This window comes from Xiphophorus couchianus, chromosome 1 (assembly GCF_001444195.1).
Source record: "Xiphophorus couchianus chromosome 1, X_couchianus-1.0, whole genome shotgun sequence".
NCBI lineage: Eukaryota > Metazoa > Chordata > Actinopteri > Cyprinodontiformes > Poeciliidae > Xiphophorus > Xiphophorus couchianus.
Genome location: NC_040228.1, coordinates 15,400,675 through 15,425,027, shown reverse-complemented (window position 1 = coordinate 15,425,027; position 24,353 = coordinate 15,400,675). Strand labels below are relative to the sequence as shown.

The following is a 24,353-nucleotide window of genomic DNA, read 5'->3' as shown; positions in this document are numbered from 1 at the left end:
TCAGAGCTGAAACCAGATGCTCTCTGAGAGTGTAAAGTAAAACAAGAAAACTTTCACATGCATCACCTGAAGCAGAAGGCAGAGGAGGGGGAGGTGGTGGAGGCGGTGGAGGAGGCGGTGGAGCTTCACTCGCCGGTGGCAAGCTGGTGTCTGGTCCTCCGGGTTCCGTCAGCCCAGCCATGGGACCGAACGTCAGCTGGCCAACGTTCCCCAAAGTGATCCCGATCCTGCCACCCCCGCTGCCCACGCCCAGCGGCTCGATGGAGATGTCGCCATCGGGCTTCTTGTGCAAACGGATGGTGCCTTGCTGCTCCAGCTCCAGCAGCCGCCGCTCGATGTTGACCTGCCTCTGGAACGCTGCATCCTTCTCCTTGATCATCCTCCTCAGGGTGTTAACCTGGGTGTTGGTCGATTCGTATGTCTCCTGAGCAGCCACCAGGGGGCGGTAAAGAGCACGTTATGAGGGCTCCGGCACTTTATAGAAACATCCTGTTTCCTTGTGACCTCATTTTTTTTCTTTTCATTTCAACTCATCACAAACAGATTATTTGCTCAAATAGAAAACTCTCAAAGCCACACTTAGGCAAAACGGCAAAAAATAAATAGAAATAAAAAAAATTACAGCATAGCAACTAGAGCTCACCCGTATTGCTTGCAGGTCTTTATCTTTCTGGATTAAAAGCTTCTCCAAATCTGCAACTTTCATCATCGTTTCATTCTCCACCTCCAGCAGCTTCTCAGTCACCTGAGAAGACGACACGGCGAGAGTAACAGAGTGATGAGAGGGCATCTTCCCCAGCTCTGCTCCCTTCTGGACACCGTATCATCAATAAGAAATTAGATATAGAACGATGCAGCATGATCATGACACAGCTTTTAGTTTTGATTTTGATGGATTTACACGTGCTGCTCTGGAATGCCCCAAGAATCTTCACTCTGATCTTCCCCCACCATTCCTGACCCCTGAGAGCAGGGTTTGTTATGAAATTCCTCAAATGATGTCAGCGCTGCCTACGACCTTCTCCCAGTGAAGGAGGCCTTTAGCGCAGCAGCGTGGGATTGGAAAAAAAAAAAAAAAAAAACACTGAACACAGCACGGCAAGGACAATAATAACATTGTTCCTCACACACTATTTTCCAGCATTCCCCCACCCAATTATTATCTCCAACCAGTTGTGAAAAGCAAACACAGAGTAGATTTCTAATTACCACATTGAGACAGCCAAGTTAAGTAGGCACAACAGCGGGCACCGAGAGCAGCGCTGGTGGTCCAGACTGGGTGGTGCACTTACATGGGACAGGTGCTCCTCCAGCTCCTCCACCTTCTCCAGAGCCGCATTTTTCGTCTCAGCGTCCTCCAGGAGGCCACCCACGTCAAACACGTTGTCCAGGTAGGCCTGGATCTGCACTGACAGCTTGTCGCTCTCCGTGTGCTTCGATTTCTGACGTTAACAGGGCCAGTTAGGAATCAGCGAAATCTCTGGGAAATTTTAAATGTTTTGGCTCAGAATTAATGGTTTCCTTACCTCTAGGTATTCATCAAGTCCCAGCTTGGTGAATTCAAACTGCAAATGGACTCTGAAGTTCATGTCTTCGACTGAGTGGACCACGATGTTAATAAACTGCATGCACGCAACCTAGGCCACAAATGCAAACACACCGAGACTCCATTTATACCTGGTACTGTGATCTGTATCTGGATAATGACACCAAATCCACAGAGTCTTGTATTAACACCTGCCATTAAAATGAGTTTTTATTTGTGTAGAGATCCCAGTACGAACCGTATTTCAAGTTAATACCAACTAGAAACAGAGTATTTTATCAAAACCTATGTTGACACTAAAAGAAACATGTATGGGTAAAGCACAGCTTTTCCTACCATGAAGTCGATGTTTCCCTCCTCACTACGAAAGTAATCCATCAGTCTCTCGAAGCGATGCTTCTCTTTACAAACCTGAAATGAAAAAGGTGCAGCAACATGATTTTTGTGAAAAGTTTGTAAGAGACCAAATTTAGGGTCTTCGGTGTTTGTGTTCTGCTTGCAATATCCAACATGCCAGCAATAACAAATAGTCTATTACGTTTAAGTTGGGTATTATGCACATAATAAACAACAATTTACATGTTGAACTTTTTAAATGTATAAGTGCTAAAATGCTGGCAACATCTTTTAGTGAACATTACAGCAACATGTTCACCAACATGTTGTGAATTTGCTCTGTATGTAAATATTTCACATTAAAAAGTGCTTTTTAAAAAAACTACATTTTACGTTCACTATCCCTAAATTTATATCCACGGCAATATGCAATATTGTACTTTGAAGACGGATAATTTGAGAAGCATCAATTTCTTTCAGCTGGGAATTCCATCTTCTATGGAACCTTCTTTAATTAAAAAAAAATCAGATTTAAAGTTGGAAGTTTCAAATAAACAATTTTTTATGTTCATAAAAAATATCCATAATAAATAACTTGTTTTTATGGACATTTATTAAACAGTAACCTGCTGTTCTTTTAGAAAGCAGTAGATGGCAGTAGTCTGAACTCCCTGTCCTACACTATAGATTAAAAATACACAAGTAGAAAGAAGCAGGTCTTTAATAATCATTTCAAAATTGCACTAGGCACCTCTTTGAAGTTATCAAAAGCTGAAAGGATGATTTCATGACCTCCTCGAACAAGACAGACAGCAGCAAGGAGCTCGAGGACCAACGCTTTCGTCCTGGAAGTGAAAGAGAATCTCATAAATACAAGACATTTTAAACTAACACTTTTTAAAGCTACTCAGAAATTTAAAATAATATATATATTAATATAAAGAACATTAAAAAGTTATAAGTTATAATCCACGTCCAGTATTAAACAAAACTAGTTGTTTTGTTTTATTTTGACTGATTTTTCAACGTTTGACCTCATACTCTTCATTATAAAGTGGTCAGTGCTGTGGTTCACCACTAATCTTTCTTTAGTAAACATTCCTTTTACAGCCTGCAAGCGTGCCTCTGATCCTCAACTTCAGAGAGAAGCCGAGCCCCATAGAGAATGAGGAAGCATATCGGATGAGCTGGCTGCACGGTTTCACCTATTGTTCAACCCGGCCTGGCTGTTGGGGCCCCGGGACTCCTCAGGTTCTTACCGTGGGTTCTTATTGTTCAGGCTGAGAGCGATTTCATTGACAGCATGTGCATGAGACATGACCATATTGAAGCCATACTGCATGGAGAGACAGAGAAACAGTGAGCAGGATGTGGTAAGAAAAAAAAAAAATTATGTGTTCAACACTTGACAGCACAGGAAACGCATCATCCCATCCGTGTCAGACTGTGCACCACACAGGACTGTGCAACGTGAAATGCAGGTGCAGCCGCTTGTATACCTGATAGTTCATGATTGCTCTCAAGCACATGATGCACACGTGCACATCATCTTTTTGGCTCACAAGCCTCGAGTTCTTGATGGTTTTGCTGTTTGAAACGGATCCATTGCTGCAACAGATGGAATAAAGTTACAAGTTGAAATTGTCCAGTGATTTATTTGAGTTCAGTTATGTATATATATATATATATATATATATATATATATATATATATATATTCTTGCTGACTGTCTGCCTTCCTCATGACTTGGTATGAGAGTGGCTCATAGAAAGTGAGAAGTAGAAGTCCCGGAGAACAGGGACAAAAAACACTTTTTTGAGGTCGCAGATGCATTATGGGAAAGGTTTGGTTTCCTTTCTGCTGCCAGGCGACCGAAATGTGAGATCACACACAGCTGTTATGCAAATGTACTGCAAAGTCATCATATGTACAGTACATATACTTTTACTTCACGCTTTTCCGTTAATTTTTTCTGGTCTATTCATTAATATCTCAATATGTACAGGTGCAACTCTGAATTAGAATCAAATCAAAAGTAACTTATTTAATTAATTCAATTTAAAAAGTGAAACAAATTTATGATAGTAAAATCATTACAAATATACAGTACAGACCAAAAGTTTGGACACACCTTCTCATTGAATTCAATGAGAAGGTGTGTCCAAATCTTTGGTCTGAACTGAGTACAGACCAAAAGTTTGGACACACAGTTGTGTCCAAACTTTTGGTCTGTACTGTATGTCTACAAAAAGGCTTATTTTAGCATAAATTTGGTTCGATGAGGAGTGGAATATAACACGAGACCCAAGAAATGAAGCGGTGCAGTACATTAGCGGTGGACCCTAAACTGTTGGAGCTCTACTGCACTACTCATCATTCCAAAAGTCCAGCACTATTCACAATTGACTCAATTCTGTTGTTAACCCAACTGCTTGTGCAACTTTCATTTTACTGCACTTTTTCTGTCCACTTGGCTCTCCATGTTATGTTTGGATATAGCACTGTGAATAGGCAGCTTCTAGTACAGTTTTTGCTCTACAAGTCATCAGAATCCATGATTGTGTCGATCATAACATGGCTGGAGCAGAACATTTTTGTGTTGAAAATATTTTGTCTTCTTTTTTGGTTTGATGCGATTCTGCAATTTTCTGAAAAACCAAATTCTAGGTTTTTGTAAACATAAGCTATGATCTTCTATATTTATAGAATTAAATATATTACTGTTGTGCGTAATGAAACTATCCAATAGGTTCACTTTTTTAACTGAATTCCTGACATGAATTATATTTTGATCATATTCTAATTTATTGAGATGCACTTTTTACATAAGGTTATGCTAAAGCAGTTTTTATCTAAAATGTTACATTTATAAAGCCTCATATTCCACTCAAATATGCATTCTCATCACCCCAAACATCCAACTTTTCTTTGTCTCTTTGGTATGCTGCAGTGATGAGGAGAACTGCCAGACATATGCTGCTGCTAACAGCTGGCTCTCATCTGTAGACGGAGAGGATGCACATCTGGCTGGATGAGCCATTAACAATGAGATACAAAGTTCTAAAGGTCAAAGATGCTCAGCTTCTATGTTTGATCGAATTTATGCATAACAAGACCGAGAAAGCGATAACCTAACCCCATAACTTATCAAAGCAGACTCCTGAGAGACAACAGCCCTGAGACTTGCATGCTAATTCATGTTTACAGCATTCAAGGGGAAAGCACAGAGAGCCAACAAGAGGGCGAGCTAAAAGCGGGGGAAGTTACGTACCGCAGGACAGACTGGCGGGCAGAACGCACCAGCGTGTTGCAGAAGGGTTGGGCACCCGTATGGTGCAGATCCTCTATGGACCTGCTCCATGATTTAGCTTTGTCCAAGAAGCCATCCTCCCCATTTTCCAGCCCCTCAAAATCCAACCTGGGCCACGCACAGACAGACAGAGGAAGCCAACAACAGAGGCACGGGGGAGGGAGACGAGGGATGAGGGAGGCAAAGTTAGCGAGACAGCTTGGTAGAAAGCCAGGCGTTATCAGGAGTACTGAAGGAAGGGAAGCTGCATGATGAAGCTTAGCACAGAGATTCATTTCAGGCAACATGTAGCTCGAAGCTAAACCATGTAGCAACTGTCCAGATGTACATTCGCACTGCAACAAAGCTTTTAAAACAGTCCAAAAGAAGATATTTCAGATGCACAGGCAGCATCCCCACAAGCTCTACAGGACACAGCAGCTGGATTCCAGGCCAATCCCAGTTCCTCAGGAAAGGTTTTAAACCGGAGAGGTGTGAAGGTGTGGGTGTACTCACATGACAGCACACTGGGCAAAGGAGAGGTACTCAACCAGGACATCAAGACCTCTGTTCTCGTCATTGAGGAACTCCCTGACCCACCTGTGATGCATAAAAACACAGAGGGCTCACCAAACCAGGAACACTCTTTCACAATACACTGAGATCTGCTCTTGACATTTTAATTGCAAAAATATAACAAACAAGTGAGAGAGACTGAAACTCTAAAAACTTTAGAAAGAAAAAGGGAAATGTAACAGATTTAAGGCTGAACAAAGGCTGCAGAAGATGACAATTCATCACAATTTACAAAATGAGATGTTGTTTTAAAAGGTTGTGGACTAAAATGACTCAGTGCAAGAGTAATGAATTGAATTATGGATGATACATGTAAATAAATACTGTAGCTACAGTTTATGTATGCAATTAAATGTAACACAATCCAATCAAGTATCTCTGGCAAGACAAAAAATGTTTACAGATGCCATTCTGTCACTGTGACTGGGGTTGAACACGAGAAAAATAGGCAAACATTTAATTCTCAAAATGTGCAGAGCTGGTAGATCCACACAAACTACCAGTTCCCTCCCATTTTACACTTGTAAGCTACTTTCTGTTGGTCAATCATAGGAAGTCCCAGTAAAATAGATGAAAGATGGGATTGTAATATGCTAAAATGTGAAACATCCAAAGGGTAAAAAAAATTACTTTGGCAAGATACTGCATATCACAGTAGCTTTAGAGAAAAATAGAAGCATAGTTTATCATGTCTTTGCATGTAGATGAAGAATAGAGAGGGTCCAAGTTAATAATGTTTGAGGTTCATAAATTAAATCTAATATTTTTTTATGAAAGCAAGTTCCCTAAATACCCATGGGAATCTCAGGCGACAACCATGGCTGTATTATTCTTCCTTGCAGCAGACAGACTATAAAGTAAATTTGATATTTAATCAGATTAATCTGGACTATAAAGTGCAGAGATTAGATTAAAACCAAGGTCTGATCATTTTCAAGACATATGCTTACAAATTAGTACAGAGTTATTTACTACTTTATATCAAAATCTACAACATGGAACAAAGTTTTGTAAATCCTGCTTAAAAGGAAAATATAGACAATAGAATGATTAAGATACATATATTTCTAAGACCCCCAGTACACTGTATTTGTAATGTCTTTAGTCTTCTACATAGAACACAATGATGTTTTTCTAATTAATTTTCTGTTTTAATTCTTTAAGACATGATAGCCCCTATTCCTGCTATTTCTTATGTAAATGTGTCATATGATAAGGTCAAGAGAAGAAAAGTCTGTACTACAAATTAGCTGCTTCTATGTAGTTCATGATCAGACTCTTCTACAGAGTTTTATTTGACCTTTCCTTACAAGATTACAACTTTAAACAAGGTTGACAGTTTTCAGTTTCCTTTGCAATGGGAATTAAGTGCTTTCAGCTTTGTTTCAATAACTTTTCAGCTCGTCTACAACCCGTCAGGTTAAATGTCACACTGCGATTCTTCCTAATTCTATAAACTGTTTAAGCAATTCCTGCGTTACGCCAAAGTATACATCGCAGAAACAACTAGAATAACACCAGACAAATGCTGAAGATATTTCCGAGATGTTTTCCCTGGCCAGAGTGAAAGAATTGGGGGAAAAAGGTCCGCGGAAACAAAATGCTTCAGATTTCCAGGGATAGAAACCAACTCTAAACAAAGGAATTCCCATTGCACCCAGCAAAAGAATGCGGAGGGCATATGGCAGAGAAGTGGGCTCAGGTCGAAGCCCCTGACACTCCACAATATTTAGTCTGCCTCCCCCGCAGATCCCTGCTCTGCTCCTCCCCATTTTCTTCAGGAAACTTCAGGGGGGCAGGATTTGGGTAAAAGGTTCTTAAAATAGTCCCGAAACGCTGGATATGATTACCGGCTGCTAGTCATCCGATGGATAAGCCGGGCTGAAAACCAATAAAGACCCTCAAATGAAGCGGAGAGAAGGAAAGAGGGGTGAGAAGAGAAGCAGAGGAAAAAAAAAAAAAAAGAAAGGCAAAGATCATCAGCTTATTGTCCCAACCTCTGTATCCCTTCTAGCCTGTGACCCCCTCACTCTTTCCTCTACATCTGTCCAATTAGTTACCAGTTCTGATTGTCTTGGCAATGCCAGTAATAACACACAGTATGGCCCAGGATTCTCTCGCTCTCACACACAGAATAAACCAACATCTGTTACGCTCAGTCCCGTCCACATAAGTCTTCTGAAAATATTTCTCTTGGTTGTCTTTGTGCTTTTTTTTTAATGCTTTAAAACTGATGTTTACTCGCTTTTTATAGGGTCAGGATCAGTAAAAAGAAAAAAAAAAACATGATAGTTTAAATGTTGCAATTGCTCTACAAATTAAATAAATGAAATGCCCACATAGAAAACTCTCTTTGTGTTTCTACTGTCGTCCACTGTGTCCAGCTATCCCATGGTCAGCCTGGCTTCCCGTCCTTCTGGCGAGAACAACAAAGCTTCCTGCTTAACAGTGTGGAGGCATCACAATGGCTACCATCTGGGCATTATGAGGACCAGCTCCATGAGGCAGAGCTGCAGACCTTGGTAAGTTAGAACAATACGTGGAGATCTGGACACTAAAGCTCTGGGACAGTGTAGCAACCCACAAAGGAATAGTCTTTACAAAAGAAAAACTGTAAAACCCCCCGGTTTCCCTCCATCCACCAAGCTTTTAGCACCAGTAAATACAGCTGTGCAATTCATCAGAAGATAAGAGCTGATTACCCAATGTGGTTGGTCCGCAGTGATATCTCCAGCTCCCTCAGGACTTTTGTGGATTCCTGCACACGCCGACGAAATTTCTGATAAACACGACAAAAACAGAGTTAGCCGCAGATTCATCATCATAACAAACTGTTATTTAATGGGTAGTGACAGATTAACAGATTACACATCGCTTTAAGATAATACTCCACCCATGCACACTCTTACACATTCATCTCTGATAAAGCTGGCTGTCTACAGTGCCTTACAGTATTTGTACCCCTTTGACATTTTGTGAAATTACAAATACAACTTTCAATGTTTTATATTTGGATTTTATGTGATAAAACTCAGAAATCATTTTGAAGTAGAGAAAAAAAAAAAGAAATACAGAGCTTTCAAAAATCTTTTCAAAACTATATCTGAAATGTGTGGTGTGCATTTGCATTTAGCTTCACTGAGTCTATACATTGTAGAACCAATTTGCTTTTCTCTAAGCCGCTCAATCTTTTACAGTCCTAGTTTTTGGCAGCCTTGCCAGGTTTTCTTCCAGGATTGCTGTGCATATACAGTATCTCCATCCATCAGTTTCCCGCAGCATGATGCTTCCACCACAGGTCACGTTGGGAAAGTGTGCTCAGTTTAGAATAGAATAGAATAGAATTCAACTTTATTGTCATTGGACATGTCACAAGTACAAAGCAACGAAATGCAGTTTGCATCCATCCAAAAGTGCACGGTTAGTTTTTCTTCACACAGTGTTTTGCGCACAGGCTCAAGAAAGTTGATTTTGGTCTCATGTGACCAGATCACCTTCGTCCACACGATGGCTGAGTTGCTGACATGTAGCAAAAAGCCAAAAGAGCCAACGGAAATGCTTCTCTGTTTATTGCTCTCCTTGCCCAGAGTGTGCAGTTTAGGACGACAGCCATGTTTAGACACGTCTGCAGATGTTTCACGCTGTTCTCACTTTTGGATGATTGACTGAACAGTGTTCAGTGATATGTTCAAAGTGTAGGACACTGTTTTATAACCTAACTTTGATTTAAACTTTACCAGAAGTGTCTCCCTGATCTGTCTGCTGCATTCCTCCTTTGTTCATTATTGTTCTCCAACTTCTGCACTGCCTTGACAGAACAGCTGTATTTATAATGACATATACACTCACAGAGATGTGGTTTATTTTTAGGGGTATCAGAACGCAGGGGGTTAAACACTTATGCATGCCACACTTTTCAGATGTTTATATTTAATGACTTTTGAAATGTTGTTCTATTATATAAAATAAAAATGAAATATATTGATGATTCTGGTTAGAATGTGACAATGGTCAGGCATTCCTGCAAGACACAGAGTCATCCAAGCTATTTGTAAACAAACTGGACCAGAAGCAGATTTCGTTCTTTAGTTTGTTTAGTTGCTTTGTTGGATTTGCCAAAAATCTGTGCAGCTCCACTCCCAGACAACAAGTTTATGTTCCCACCTTTCGTGTGACTCCTGGGTCCAAGTATCCTCGGAGCTTCTGGATGTAGGTGTGCGGGGGGTTCTTCACCTGAAACCTCTCCTGAAAACACAACAGGGCATTGAAATGGGAGTTCACTCCAGGCAGAGTTGCACAGGCAGCTGTACGCACAGCGTCAGAGCAGGTTTAGGAAGCAGCAATAGCGTGAATTCACCTGATCGCAGATCAAATCCCATTTCTTCTCATTGTCGTACTGCCTGAGGAGCCGAGCTTTGTCCGGAGGCAGATTCATCGAATTCTGGAAAAAACACAGAAAATCTGGGTATTAATTTCATGCATGGCTACAAATGTACGTTTTCTCTATTTTCCCTATTTATAGCAGCGCTGTGCAGAGGCCTGTGGCGCCAGTAGCTATACACGGGACAGAATTTTGGACTGTGACCTCACTTCCTGTGTTGACTCCGCATCCTGTTGCAGGAGATGATCCGCATCTCCTTCAGTCTGAGTGTCGGTTTGTTTTTCACCACAACACGCCGCTATCAGAGCCCAGGCTCATTGCCAGACCTGTTATCTAAAGCAGCCGTGAAAAAGGAAAAAAAAAAAAAGAAAACACTTCAACACCGTAGGAGATGTCCAGAGGCTGCCTGTTTACTGGGCTCAAATTAAACTTTAATTGCTTCAGTTTGTTTTCCTAGACCGCAGCATTTAAGGAGTTTATGTCCGCATGACAACCGTGGAAGAAGAAAAAAAAAAAAACACACACACATCTATATAGGCTGACTGTATGACAGAAGCTTTAGACTGATTGCTTCCTTCTGAGCCAAATGCTTGTAAACAGGGATAGACAGGGGAAAATCTTAAAAATGAGGAAGCGCAACAATAGGAGGGATTCTGACAGTGTCTGAAACTGACCGCTTCAGCAGTTCTTCTGAAGAAGAAAAAAAAAGAAAAAGAAATTTCATTTTCCTCTTTGCTCAATGAACCGTCATTCATCCAAGGATCAACTACATGACACAGGCAAAGCCACAAACTGTCTGTCGGCGTGACTTCTTAACCTGCAGCTATAATTCAGTCTGCAGAGCTCTGCTCCCTCCAGATGAGAGCTCTGCTCAGAGACATTTTTTTCCCCCATTGGAAGATTAAATTTTTTTTTTTTTAAAACTGTATATTTGTTGCTAAGACAACCACCCCTGTCGCTGAAAAGCAGCACAACGTCACTTGTGACAGTTTCATTGTTAATTTCCCAAGGAGACACTTGGTTGCTCATCCTATCAATAAAACATGAGTAATTTTGTTTTGTAAGGAGCGAAGTTGGTAACTAAGGCGTGACTGTGGTTTAAGAGCTAATGACTGCAGATTTTCATGAGCATAGATTTATGTCACAAGGTTCTATAAATATACAGCAATAGAAAAAAAATGCATGAGAAAGCTTCGAGAGGCTTTAACTGGGTGGAAAACCGTGCCAAGACGTGGAATATTTTGACTGGACTTAAAGCCTCTTGCAGAAGAGAGGGTGGGGAGAGAAGCGACATGCATACCAGATGTTCAGAATTACAGAAGGAATGTGTCCTGTTTATAGTGGTAGTTTATGGCAGTAAACTTTCTCTCTTGTCTGAAGCTCTTTTCTTCTTTTTGGGGGAGAAATGTCACCTTCGGCAGTCTGAGAAGGCTTCCGCTCGCAGCAGAGGAGCGGAATCTCCCAACCGTATGTTTCTCTGATAAACCGTCTGGACGGATTTTGAACTGCACTGCCACCACACACAGTCAAATGTGAAATCTTTTTCCTGTTTTTTTAAAACTTTTTTATTTTCTTGATGCAACTTTTATGTTTCCATCTACCACTTTATCCAAGACTGAGAGGAGGGGGTGGAAGGTCAAGGAGGGGCTTAAACCCAGACACACCTCTCACCGGCGATCCTCATTAGCTCGTTCCAGAGGCACACTAGGCGTTTCAAGGCCAGAGAGACATTTATTGCTTCAATGTGATATTAAAGCAGCCAACGTACAGAGGAAGCTAAGTTTAATTGCTTCCATCTCGGATCTCCTTCATTCGGTCAGAACCTGCAGTCATATAATGAATTAAAATGTGAGTTCTGATAAGCCTCCTTATTTGTCAGATTAAAAAAAAATCTTCACAATTACCAGATGTTCAATACTTGAAACATCAACCTGTGTGCAATTAATTTACATTTGCTTCACTTAGTGAAGTGAGATACTTTACTAAGCCAAAAATAAAAATCTAATTTATTGAATATTATTATATATCTCACCTCCATAGATGTAGACTGATCTTTCTTTCTAATGTAGACTGATACATAAATCGAGAGCTTTACTTTTGGCTCGGTTCTTTCTTTCTAACGATGAACTAAAGCAGGACTGGGCAGCCCTCTTGCAGCCAGCCGTTGGAGGATAGATGTAAATTTAATGCTTGGTGGTCTGGCTTTGTTTATGGGGCCTCTGTGGATGCAGCCAGAAACAGAAACAGGGAGCCTCCTTTAAATCTTCACATGGGAACTCCACCTTTAGCGAGGCAGGTTGGTGACAGACAAGGGTGGAGAGTCGCAGGGACGTGGAGGTGAAATGTAAAGTTTCAAATTTTCTAGTATGATTTTAAGTGAAGTACTGAGATTATTAGAAAACAAAGACAAGGATTTTTTCTTTTCCGTTTTGCAGCACTGATTCAAAAAAAAACAAAAAAACATAACGTTGCTATTGAAACTTCATTTAAGTTTAAAAAAGGAGCAGATGTTGTGCTAAACCACACAACGTAATCTGAGTGAAGATCACTGTTTGGGCTATGCTGGTGCTGCCAAAAATGTTCATTGCTCCCAGTATTACTTGAAAGACGTTAATGAAAGGTTACAGATGGCATCAAAGGTCGGTCAGTTCTGGCCAACATTAAACCAACTCAAACAAAAATAAATGAAGGACAATCGCGCCACAAAATATTTATAAAAAGCACAAACGAGAACTAACATAGCACAATTGATTGACACCAGCTGTGTTTGGTTTAGGTCATGTGCTTGGCCAGGATGACCTTTGATGACCTCTGCAAGCTTCTATTGATGTCTTTAAAAAGGATCGCAGCACAAACCAGCACAAGCAGAAATTCTTATAACCTTTACAAAAGTTTATAGAATGTGGAGTGGCCAAATGTGCAAAGCTAAAATCTAACGGGCATATTTTCATGGAAGTGTAACCAACCCTTCAAAATGACTACCACTACAATAACTCTAATGCAGCTTTGTTTTTTTTTATCTTAGACCAATTAATTTATGTCATCTTTTATTTCAAAGTCGATTTTTTAAGCCTGTCCTCCTTCCTGATGTATCCATGTATCCATCCCTTAATAGCTGATGTTTTGTGGTGTTTTCTTCTCTCTTTTTTTTGACAAAATCTATAGGTCGTTTAACAAAATCTATATTTTGCTTAAATATTGAGAACTTGTTCCTCTCAGCTTCAAAATGCTTTTTGAGAACTTCTGGATAAATACTCTAGGATCTGTCCAACCCTGAAGACTGCTTCCCTTTGTTTTTCTGGCCAGTGCGTTCTCAAGTAGAACTGTAGGGCAAGGAAGCGAAGAGGAAGGTCTCTTTTTGTAGTAATTCAATTCTGACTTACTGGAAAACATGGAGACCAGATGCACAGAGAGATACTCGTCCATTTGGCAAAGACAAAGGAACAAAGGAAGCATAACATGCGAATTGTTTTGGTGTATGACTGGATGATTTCACATATAGAACTATTCGTTAGAGGCAAAAACATGGAAGTATTTGACTGATGAGCAATTAATGCATAATAGAATCTGATAACAATTCAGAGAGCTGTCATATAGTGATATATGAGGTATTTAATAATGTCTGTGGGAGGTTTTGGTGGTGTAAACAAACACAGGTGAGAGCGAGGAGCCACAGGTGTTATTAACTCCACTGTAAGACGTTTGCTTGCAAACAATGGAGGGACAGAAGTCATAGGAGAGGTTTCCTTCCCGACAAGATTTGGGGAATTTGAGCCAAGTAACCCAATTTAGCTAATTTCATTTCACTTTCTCCCACAGCGATGCTATCTTTCACTTCCTGTGTTTAGAAGGAGCTAAAAGAGGTCATTTTATGTGGGAGAGTGAGCAGCAGCACTTTAAAAAGTTTAAGATCCATTAGCCCATTTTAGGAGAAAAACATTAGAGAAATGCCAAAAATGTTTGTGCTTGTTATGTTGCCCACGTATCCTCTCCTCCCAGCGCAGCCTTTCCTGCTGGACCTGAATCTGAAGCGTACAAAGGATCCAGTGTTGGGCTTTGTTCTGATTTGATGCTCTGCCATACCCATCCTTTTGACATTTGAGCTAATTTTTGCCCCCCTCCTTCATGTGGAGTCACTAACAATAGCAGGTGGGTAGGGTCAATTTATACCCTCTGGTCCTTTTTATATAGTAAAACGCATTACGCGGCACAACCGGACGGACTGGTTTTAATGTCAATTCTCCCACTTAAGCAGAATGAAAGTCATGGGTGGGTAAAAGATGAATACTGCTCAACTTAATTTTCCGGACTAATGGGTTAACAGATGATTCAGTACAATTGGTTTGTGGTAGCTCTTGTAAAATGAATGAAAAAGAACCCACATCATCTAGACACATGGTTGTTGTAAAGCAAACGCCTACAAGCTGACCAGGTGAGGGTGTAACTTCTAAAGCAGGGGGATATTGGAGCCGGTAACAAAGGAAAGTTTCAAAGAGAGAGCAGTTTAAGTAGCTCAGAGAGTCATGTTACTGGTTAAGGAGGCGAGTAAAGCTACCAAGGACACGGCGGAGCACTTAAGTCACACGCTGACCCCCAGGTCCCAGCGCAGATATCCGACTCTACGGAGCAGCTCCATCTGCCCCCTCCGACCGGACAGCCACCTAATCTGAACTGATTTACAATCAGCCTTGAGATGAGTTTATGACCGGCAGCTGGAGCTAGAAGCCCCCCAAAAGATACAAATGGAGAGGAGTGACAGAATGTTTCCTCCTTGACCTCGAGTGAAACATTTCCTGCCAGAAATACTGTACACGTACACTGAGCCAATAGCAAATACACAACAAAAGCTTTTAGGCTCCGTCTTATCCACCCCTGGCCAAATTCCTTCCTCTTTCACAATGTGTGTCTATATCTAATTTGATAGGCTTCGCAGGCTAGACTTGGCTATCATCGGCTCACTGGGAAAGGAGTGGGTGGCTGGAGAGCTCACCGTGCTGGACAGAGCCGCTGGCAGTCCAGACACTAAAGTCTCTCTGCTCATCAGGACAGAGTCCAGGGACCAACAAAATCACATCAGATATAAGCTTACTGTGAGATGTATGATTTCTACACACAACAGTGAACTGAGAATAATTTCTACAGTGATTGCAAAAGTATTCATTGGATTTTAGGTCTATTTTACAGCCTCTATCAAATCAAAATCGATATATACCGCGATAGACATAATACCAACAGATAATACATCTGATAGAATATACAATCTATAGCTTATTCACTTTTATCCAGAACGGCACAGCACTCTGGGGAATGTAGGCAGAGGAAAGACTTTACCCGCACTGCCAGCTAAGCAAGGTTGGTGGCATCAACTAACTCACTCAACTCTTTGGTCACCTAGCAACTCACTTGCATTTTGGTTACCTAGCAACAAATTGTTGAGTAACTCAACACTGCTTAAAAATAAAAGACAACAGTGTGGAGTGAAAACCGTGGATAAAAGAGTTAGGTCTGCCACCAGTTTGGCAGTATTTCACACACTTAAAACAAAAAACTAATCAATAATTATTATGACATGAAATGTTTATTAATCAGGCATTTTCAGCCATACTCTATTTACTCCGTCAGGTTTTCCTCAGCCTGTATTTAACTCCTTCCGTCCTTTATTCAATCTGACCAGATTCCTTGTCCCTGTTGAGATAAAAGCCAACCCTCAGGATGATGCTGCCACCGCTATGTAGCACCAGGGAGAATGTTGGTGTGTTCAGAATGACGATGAGCACTTCTACTCTTCCACCACATGTATTAGAAGAGTACAAAATGGTCAGTTCTGCTCTCATCTGACCAGTCTACATCTTTGAGCTCATTTTATAAACAGGATTTCTGCTTACGACAGTAAGGGTGACTGAACAATAAATGCATATTCCACTTGTGACATTTTGCTTATTTCTCTTCCGCTATTGGTCGTTCACGCAGAACTCCAATCAAATACATTTAGTTTCTTTTTGTAACATGGCAAAACGTGAAGACATTCAGGGGGTGTGAAAACTTTTGTAAAACTAATTATCTGCAGTAGATTACCAATAAAAATATATACATTTAAAAAATGTTTCTATAAGAAACAAAAACATCATTGGGAAATTTGCCTGCATAACAGTGCAGTCATTAATCAGTGAGTACCATAAATGAATAAATGGTCAAGAAATAAAAATACTGAAGCATTCCATAATGAGTAATATAAGCTCTGCGGATCTGTGTTCCCAGAAAAAACCAGAAAAAGAAGCCAACAAGGAGGCAAAGAAAACAGTAGGAATATGTTGAGCTGGCATAATACTTAAGCATAATAAGCAACCCTAGAATGGAAAGTGATGCCCAGTCCCCACTAAACCAGAAATAACTGGAAACAGTTCAAGATAAACGTGTCCTTCTGGAAAAAATAACTTCGACGAGCCTTGAGAAGGACAGAAAGAGGTAAACATAGAACTAGCTTTTGGATATTTGCCTGACGTAGCGTACATGTCTCACACTGACTGCACAGGAGACCATGACTCCATGAGGTGGGCTGATCAAATTGAATGACCATCATATTTGATATCATTGGTGTGCATCAGACTTTATGACAGACTCTAACGTCCAATTTTATAATAATGGATGTTTCTGTCAGCGCTGCATGTTTGGATAACTCCTTTTCCGTTGCAGTGAAACACAATGACAGGAGACAGGATGGGAGCTTCAGCTGTTGCCGTCACAGAGCTGCAGGGACTTCCGCTAACTCTTCAGGAAATCAAAAAGCCGCTTCGGGTAACTTTGGGTTTGCTCTGCTGCGGGGTACATGCGGATCTGATACATCCACTGTTGCAGCGAGTTTGTTTTAAGTGTAATTTCAGCGCCTTGTCCAACTCCGAGGTAAGGTCTCACTGAACCGAAAGCGACAGAGCGGAGTGTGAGAAAACACGGCCCCCCTTTCTTCAGAGCGGACACCCGATCGGCCTCCTCGCTCTTTGGCGAGGTAACCCAAACCAGGCGAGGATAACAAAGCGTGCACACACAGAGATGCTAGAAGGAGGGGACAGCAGCGAAGTGCACACTACCAAACCAAAAAACACAAGAAACAGAGAGCGTCGCTCATTCTGGTGCTGGGCTTTCTGTACAGATATACGCAGGATTAAGAAACAATGGTGTAGGTGTTTATGGGAAAAAACAGCACAAGAAGGGGAAAAACCGCCATCAGAGCACGAATCAAAATAAAACCACTTCATAACTTCTGATTAACTCCCTGACCTTTCACTATGAAGGTAAAATGCATAATGCAAAAAACATCTAAGACTTTATATTCATTTTAATCACACAGAAAAAAAATTATCCTCAGATGTCTAAAGGTCATGTTCAGCACCTAAAGGATTGTTTCTAAACAAAGTTTCATAAGGGAGGACAAATAAAGGTAAAATGGCTCAAACTTTCACTAAACTGTGTCCATCTGAAATTATGGGCTGCTTAAACAATGTTCTATCAAGAGCTTACAGTTGCACTGACAGGTTTTCTGTTCTCCTCTAGAGGCAGCCTGAGCGCTCTCCACTATGAACCTACGGCATGTCTCCTCGTCTTCGACGTCTGAGTCAGGCTGCTAAGATAAATAACTTCCAATCTCTTCTTTTCAACACAATCAAATGGACACCAAAACAACAACAGGATGGCGGTAAAATGCTACTTCCAGTACATAAATCAACAACCTCCTCTCAGAGCCCATTTGCTACTTGGTTTGTTTAACCGGTGATGCAGAAGCGATCAACGGCAATGATAAGTTGGTCCAAACTAAAAAATAAAAAAACAATTATCATCACATGCTTCTCTGAAGGCTAACCCACAAAAGTAACAGATAAAGGGTCCTGCAGGGTCCGTCTGAAGCCAGAGAGTTTTCAGAAGCTTCAAAAGTGTTGCAATCAGGAAATAAACATTTGTTTGCATCTTCTGATCTGTTCTTGAAAACAAATGTGACGTAAAACAGAGCAGCTTAGAAATTTGACATTACTGTTCAATACTGGATGGTTTTTTTCCCACATAATTTCTGCCTGATCCAGCACATAAAACCTTTCAGTTATTTATTTATAACTCTGAGCTATAAATAAAGAAGTACCAATCAGGTGTTCCTGCTTCATACTCTGATTTAGAGTTTTATTTAAGTCTGACTTGTTGATTCAGATTGACACTTTTTTTGTAATCACTGTAACTCATCACGTAGAAAAAAAAAGTTTCATCTGATTCAAGTAGTAGTTTTGAATCCATCAGCAAATACAGAAATGACAAGATTATTCTCACTTATAGGGAATATGTTCCTAGCCTTTATTTGATTTTATTTTTATTTTATGAAGCTCAAAAATGTACCCACTGTTACTTAGACTTTTTATCTACTACGACGAGTTCCTATATTTGACACATTGCCAATAGATCAAAGACAATCAAGGGAAAAAACTCTCTGCTTCTTCTTGGTACATCTCTACCCAATTCATTCAAAGATTAAAAAAAAAAAACAAGAACTCTCGTTGAGTGAGCTAGTTGGATCTTTATAAACTTTGGTATTGGAAGACGTCTACAAAGACAGAAACCTTTTACTGTCAGCAAAAGAATATGAAATATGTGATTCCTGAACAAGTGCTGAAAACCCGGTGAGAAAGGGATTATCAACAAAAGGTAATGACTGTTCCAGGTCTCAAGTCAGTTCTTTGTGCCATTATTTTTCCGCCCCTGTTTCTTGAAAACAGGATTTTCAGAAAATATGTTGAAAGGAAAGCCAAAGTGACAAAAATAGCTTTAGAAATTCTGTGAAACTATTGAAAATCTCCTTAAAAGGGAAGTACAATCACATTCAAAGCAAGTAAGGAGTCTCTAAATTCTTAGTACATCTAAAAAATTTTTTTGAGGGGAAGTAGCAAATCTTTCACCTACAATTTTTCTATTTTGATTTCAGAAATGTCCAATTTAGAAGTTTTTACCCTGCAGAAGTGAGCTTTTGAGTGCTGTCAGGCATACTTCCTGCTTATTCTCAGTGTCCAAGCAAGCCTCCGGGAAGCCCCAGGCAAACAGGGGATACGCACTGGGAATGTTGGGAATGCAGGTACATGAATGCCACATTAACTCATGCTGGTCAGGCATGTTGGCACGCTGTCCGGTTAAAAAGGTCGAGGACTGTGGAGAGATAATACGTTTTCCATTCAGAGAAACTTCAGAGGAATTTGTAGTGAAGAAATGGGAACAAAGTAAGGAGGAAGAAAAACAATCATAAAGCAAAAATTAACTAGTGACATCACCGCATTTCTCAAAATAAAAAACTCCCTTTATTTTTAATAAAAATGACTTCATTCATTTCTAGCGTCATTTTATAAAAGAAGCAGAAGTCATGAGGCAACCGAAAGTAAAGTGTTCTAGACCAGAGGCGGCGGCGTGATCCAGCTGCAGCCCAGCGGCTGTTTAAAGGGGCTTGCAGCGGTTCTTGAAGGGGGAAAAAAAAAATGGAGTGTGGCTGCACAATGGGCACTGGGGGGGATGAGGCACCCTTTTCTAAAAACAACACCAACTGACAGAGTCCCCATTGTACTTTAGAGGAAACCACTTCTCCAACATGCAGCCCTGATGCAGCTGCATTAGAGCCACATGCTCCACACTCCCATTGACACACTCAGCTGCACACACAAAGGCAAAGCGATCGCCTATAAATGGCAAATGTGCTATTTAAAAAAAAAAACAAAAAGGGGGAGACTCTTGTAATTTGTCAGAGTCTCCCTTTTTTGTAAACACAGCAACTCAAGGCAGGAATACATACACATTTTTTTGATATGATAAACTTGTGGTAGGGAAACAGACAAGTGTGAATCAACAAGCAGCAGCTGGTAAGCTTGGCCAAAAAGCAGGAAAATGGGGTAAACAGCTGGTGTAACCGTGAAGTCACACTTTTACGCTTTCGAAATGTAAAACACAGAAAGTGACGAAGATATTTCTAACTATAGCGAGTCACCCACCTGATTATTCTGATATCATGTGGTTCATTACACTGAATATCTCATATCACCTAAAATACAAAGTGCAATAAGTAAAAAAAAAAGGAAGAGCTTCGTGAATGAAATCTAACATGTACATACAAGGACATGGTTTCCTAATTCCTACTTAGTTGTGGATCTTAACTTTTGGTTTAAAAAAATACCATAAAGAGAGAGAAAAAAAAAAAGTAGTAAGACGTTAAAACTCCTTATAAACTATACCAGACCTAAGAGTGGTATAGCCTGAGGCCAGAGGGCGCCAGGTGGACACAACAATACCTCTGCCTGCCCGGCTGCTCTAAAACCAAATCATCTGAAGTCATCTGCTATAATCTCCTCCATTTTAGACCGTTGGGATTTATGAATTAAACAGCTGTACTCTGAAGAAGTACTCTTATCCCTTCAACTTCTTCAGATTTTGCCATGTTTTACTTATAAACTTCATCGTATTCATTTTTATCATACTTATTCTTGTGAATTCTTCCGACAAGACAAAAGACACTGGTGGTGTAATATTTTTTGGACCAATAAAAGCCTTAAAAAAAGTGTGTCCTGCATTAGCTATCCACCCTATTTTCTCTGATAATCCTAAATAAAAGCCAGTTTGATCAATTCTCTTCAGATGTGATTAAGTCAGATGAAACTAAAATGTGACTTTTCTGCCTACATGCACAATACAATGGATTCTGTATCCCTAATGTACAATACGGTAGTGGATGCATTATGCTGTGGGCTCTTCAGCAACAACTGAATTAGGATAAAGCAGATTAGAATGGCTCTAAATCCAATTGGAAAACATTAAATTAAACCTTTAAAATAATTGAACTTGAAAATATTTAGCGAAGCTGAATGAGGAAATGTATTTTAGTTTGAAATCAAGAACGTTGGTTCCAAAGTATTGATGAAGAAGGGATGGAACAAGTACAAGGAACACTTTTTATGTGTAAATTCCTCTTCAATTCACAACTATGCTGTACTTTTTGTTTGTCTACGATATAAAATCCCAACAAACAAAAGTTTGTTGCGTCATGAAAAGAAAAAAAACTGAAGATGGGCAAGATACTTTTGCGAAATACCGCGCACAACATATGTTTTAGTCATGGGAGAAACATTCCCAGTTTACTCCACAAACCAGGCCAAGTCATATCAGGCAAAAACCGCAACCACTGTTTGGCAAATAAAAATGATTTTGGATTTATGCTGCTTTTTTTCCCCGTGCAGCTTGAATGTATTAGTTCCACTTGAGAGGCGGCTCGATTTCCCTCAGACTTGAGCCATAAAGAATCAGTGTCGTCAGACAGAGCAGGAGTCACACTGTCAGCATATCTGACACGACTGACATAACCTCTTTCGGTAGTTTTCCCACACTCAAAACTGGGAAAAAAAAGCAGTAAACACCACAGAGCTGCATGATGCAACTCGGTGACAGAGTTCAGGAGACGGAGCAGAGACAGAGAAATCGTTTAGGTTGGTTTGGAGTGCAATGGAGGGGCAAAAGAAATAAGCAGTGCTGCTCCTAAATATATGTGTGCTGTTGGTGAAGTCATTCTGACCGGGAACAGAAGGAAAGAAACAAAAAAAAAAAACACCAGTTGAAGGGAAATCTTCCCTCTCGAGTTCTCCTCTGGCCTTCAGCTGAAACCAAGACACAGGATTCATGTTTGTCTCTCATCTCACATCACTTTCATAAGACACGATCACATGGGAAAAGTTATAATTGTGGTAAAAGTCCAGTAAAGGTGAAGTTGGGGAAATAAACATTATTGAGACAAGGCTACAACTTCAGAATTTAGTTGAAAGAAGGAAATCTATCAGCAGGGTCAAGGTAGGTATCTAAAGCTCAGTGAAGATCAGCTTTACATTAGCAGGAAGCAGGAAGCAGCCGCAGCAGCACGGTTCTTATTGCCCAGCGAACAAACCACAATGATAGAAACAATTTCCCCTGTAAAATGAGAAAAATTCCTTTTTCCAGCCACAAGCCGAGGTAGCACAAAAGAGAGCAGAAGGAGCGAGTCGATGCTTTTAGCACATGTTGCTGTTTAGAGCAAACCAAAGCATTTTATTAGCACACCACATGAAGTAGTCATATATGCTAACTCAGGGGTCCCGCCCCTCCTCCACTCCTGAGCGACCCTGCTAAAGTCATTAGAGCGGGGATATTACTACACCGGAGAATGGCTGCTGCAGCCATGACATCATCAGGGGCTGCTGTCAGTCCAGTGAAGCCGGGCGGGCGCCGTGCCCGAGAGAGAGGACTCATCCGTTTGCACCCGGCAATTAGAAACACAGATGTCTGAGTGAAGCGGCCAAGAGGTTAACTCTGGAGGAGACCCTCAGCTCAGGTCGAGGCTTCACAACACCGGCCTTGATGGAGAAGTGGCAACAAGTGGCCAGTGTTGAAGGTGGTCAGAGCTAATCGACAGACAGACGCAGAACAGTCCAGGACGAACCTGGAGGGAAACCAGTCAGACGTTACGTTTGACAACAGACCGGGTCAGGCGTAGACCTGTCAAGATAAACTGCTGGATGAAAAACTGCCCCGGAAGTTCTCACGATAAATGATAATATTGTAGTTTTGAGATCATTTTCAAGTATGATACTATAAAGCCAGAATGTGTTCTCGAAGATTAGTAACCTTTAAATTCTTATGAACATTTGACACTGGAACTGGAGACATTTAAAATATCCAAAGTAAAACAAACAGAACAACAGAAACAACAAATAAAATGAATTACAAAGTCTTTGTAAACAAAATTGTCCTTCAAAAAAAAGGGGGGGCTAGTTGAGACCAAAGCACCAAACTGAAGACCAGTTTTGGTAGAAAGAGAGAGAGAAAACAGAAGAACAGTAAATCATGCAAATGGAAATTATTGAGCTCATTTTAATTTATCAGGCCTAGTCAGACGTTCACCTTTAAGCAGAACAGCAACAGAGCTACAAAGGAACAATTTAGAACAAAGCATATTTAGGCATTGGAATGGCCCAGTCCAAACCCAGAGACTCTGAAGCATTATTGCTCCCAAACCTTTCTGAGACACTTAAATCCCAGTTAGACATTTTAAATGGACCATTAGTGGGACGACCTACTGCCACCAACATTAAGAAACACCCATCATCCTGTCCTCTTGATGAAATCTGATGACTTTTGATGTACATTTACCTCCAAACAGTACGTGAACAGGACTAAAGACATAGGACCGTGTTGCTCTTTCCCACAAAGTAAAGGAAATCTGGAGCTATTACGGCGGTAGAGCGGGGCGGGGTTCTGGAGGCTGACAAGCGTTTCCCCACTCTCAGCTCAGAGCTGAAATGTTGAGTCTACCGCTTCATGCGTGGAAATCATCGGCCGCTCCGCACGGCTGAACATAATGACAGGGATCGTCTTTGTGCTGCAGGAAAGCCAGACGGCTACAGGGCTTGCTCTGCTTCAGCCAGGATGCGTGTCGATGAAACCATTTCCAGGCTTTCTCCGAAGGAAATGCACCTCGCAGAAAAAAAAACTGTCTTAACTACCACGCGATAAAACTGTCTCACTGTAAAACGTCCAAACCTCTCACAGGAGTAATCAGCATGTGGAGCACATCATCTAAGATGTTGTAATAGTGTAGTACAGTGTGGTCTATAATTATCTTACAGCTGAGACTCTGCGACTGACTTGACTGAATTCTTGCTGCGGAAGGTTTGATTCAGAGGCTGCCGATAACCGTGGCTAGTTTTATCCAAACTCGTGGCGGGTCTGCGAGTGTTCTGCAGACATGATTTAAACGCGTCGACCTTCTCGCCGCCTGAAGATCTAATTAAACTCTTAAAAATGTGAGAGCAAAGTGCGAGGCGTGGCCGGAGTGTACGAGGAGCCTGAAATGAGCAGTCAAGAAAAATTGCCACGTTACATGACAAATAAACACCAGTGGGGTTGGGGGGGGGGGGTGTCTCTGCATGGGAAGATACTGGAACTGTAAACTCCAGTGTTTACAGTTGTTAAGGTTATATTAACAACTGTAAACAGTTGTTAAGGTTTATATTGTTAAGGTTTGTGTCTGGAAGGAAAAACAAAAAAAGGTCCTAGAATACAGGTTAATCATAGGTCTGGGAACAATGTGGTTTGACAACGACATCCTATTGGACAACAGAAGACCACGTGAAGATCTGTTTCCGAGATTCAAAAGCAAAGGACTGGGGGGAGAAGCATCAACTCACTGG

At 40.8% G+C, this 24,353-nt stretch overlaps 1 protein-coding gene across 6 annotated transcripts in view; it reads right to left on the bottom strand.

Annotated features, from left to right (window-relative positions):
• The window catches only part of fmnl3 (formin-like 3), a 39,380-nt gene that overhangs the window by 12,840 nt on the left and 2,187 nt on the right, over positions 1–24,353 (bottom strand). For 5 of the 6 annotated variants that reach the window (XM_028015771.1, XM_028015760.1, XM_028015751.1 and 2 more), the window contains exons 2-14: positions 10,105–10,188; positions 9,912–9,992; positions 8,450–8,526; positions 5,688–5,771; positions 5,154–5,300; positions 3,382–3,490; positions 3,142–3,218; positions 2,634–2,727; positions 1,883–1,957; positions 1,527–1,637; positions 1,293–1,442; positions 644–745; positions 67–424 (exon numbers count right to left, since the gene is read on the bottom strand). In XM_028015771.1, the coding sequence (XP_027871572.1) occupies positions 67–424; positions 644–745; positions 1,293–1,442; positions 1,527–1,637; positions 1,883–1,957; positions 2,634–2,727; positions 3,142–3,218; positions 3,382–3,490; positions 5,154–5,300; positions 5,688–5,771; positions 8,450–8,526; positions 9,912–9,992; positions 10,105–10,188 (1,549 nt within the window). The remainder of the gene's footprint in view (positions 1–66; positions 425–643; positions 746–1,292; positions 1,443–1,526; positions 1,638–1,882; positions 1,958–2,633; positions 2,728–3,141; positions 3,219–3,381; positions 3,491–5,153; positions 5,301–5,687; positions 5,772–8,449; positions 8,527–9,911; positions 9,993–10,104; positions 10,189–24,353) is intronic. The other variant, XM_028015798.1, reaches the window with a different exon arrangement.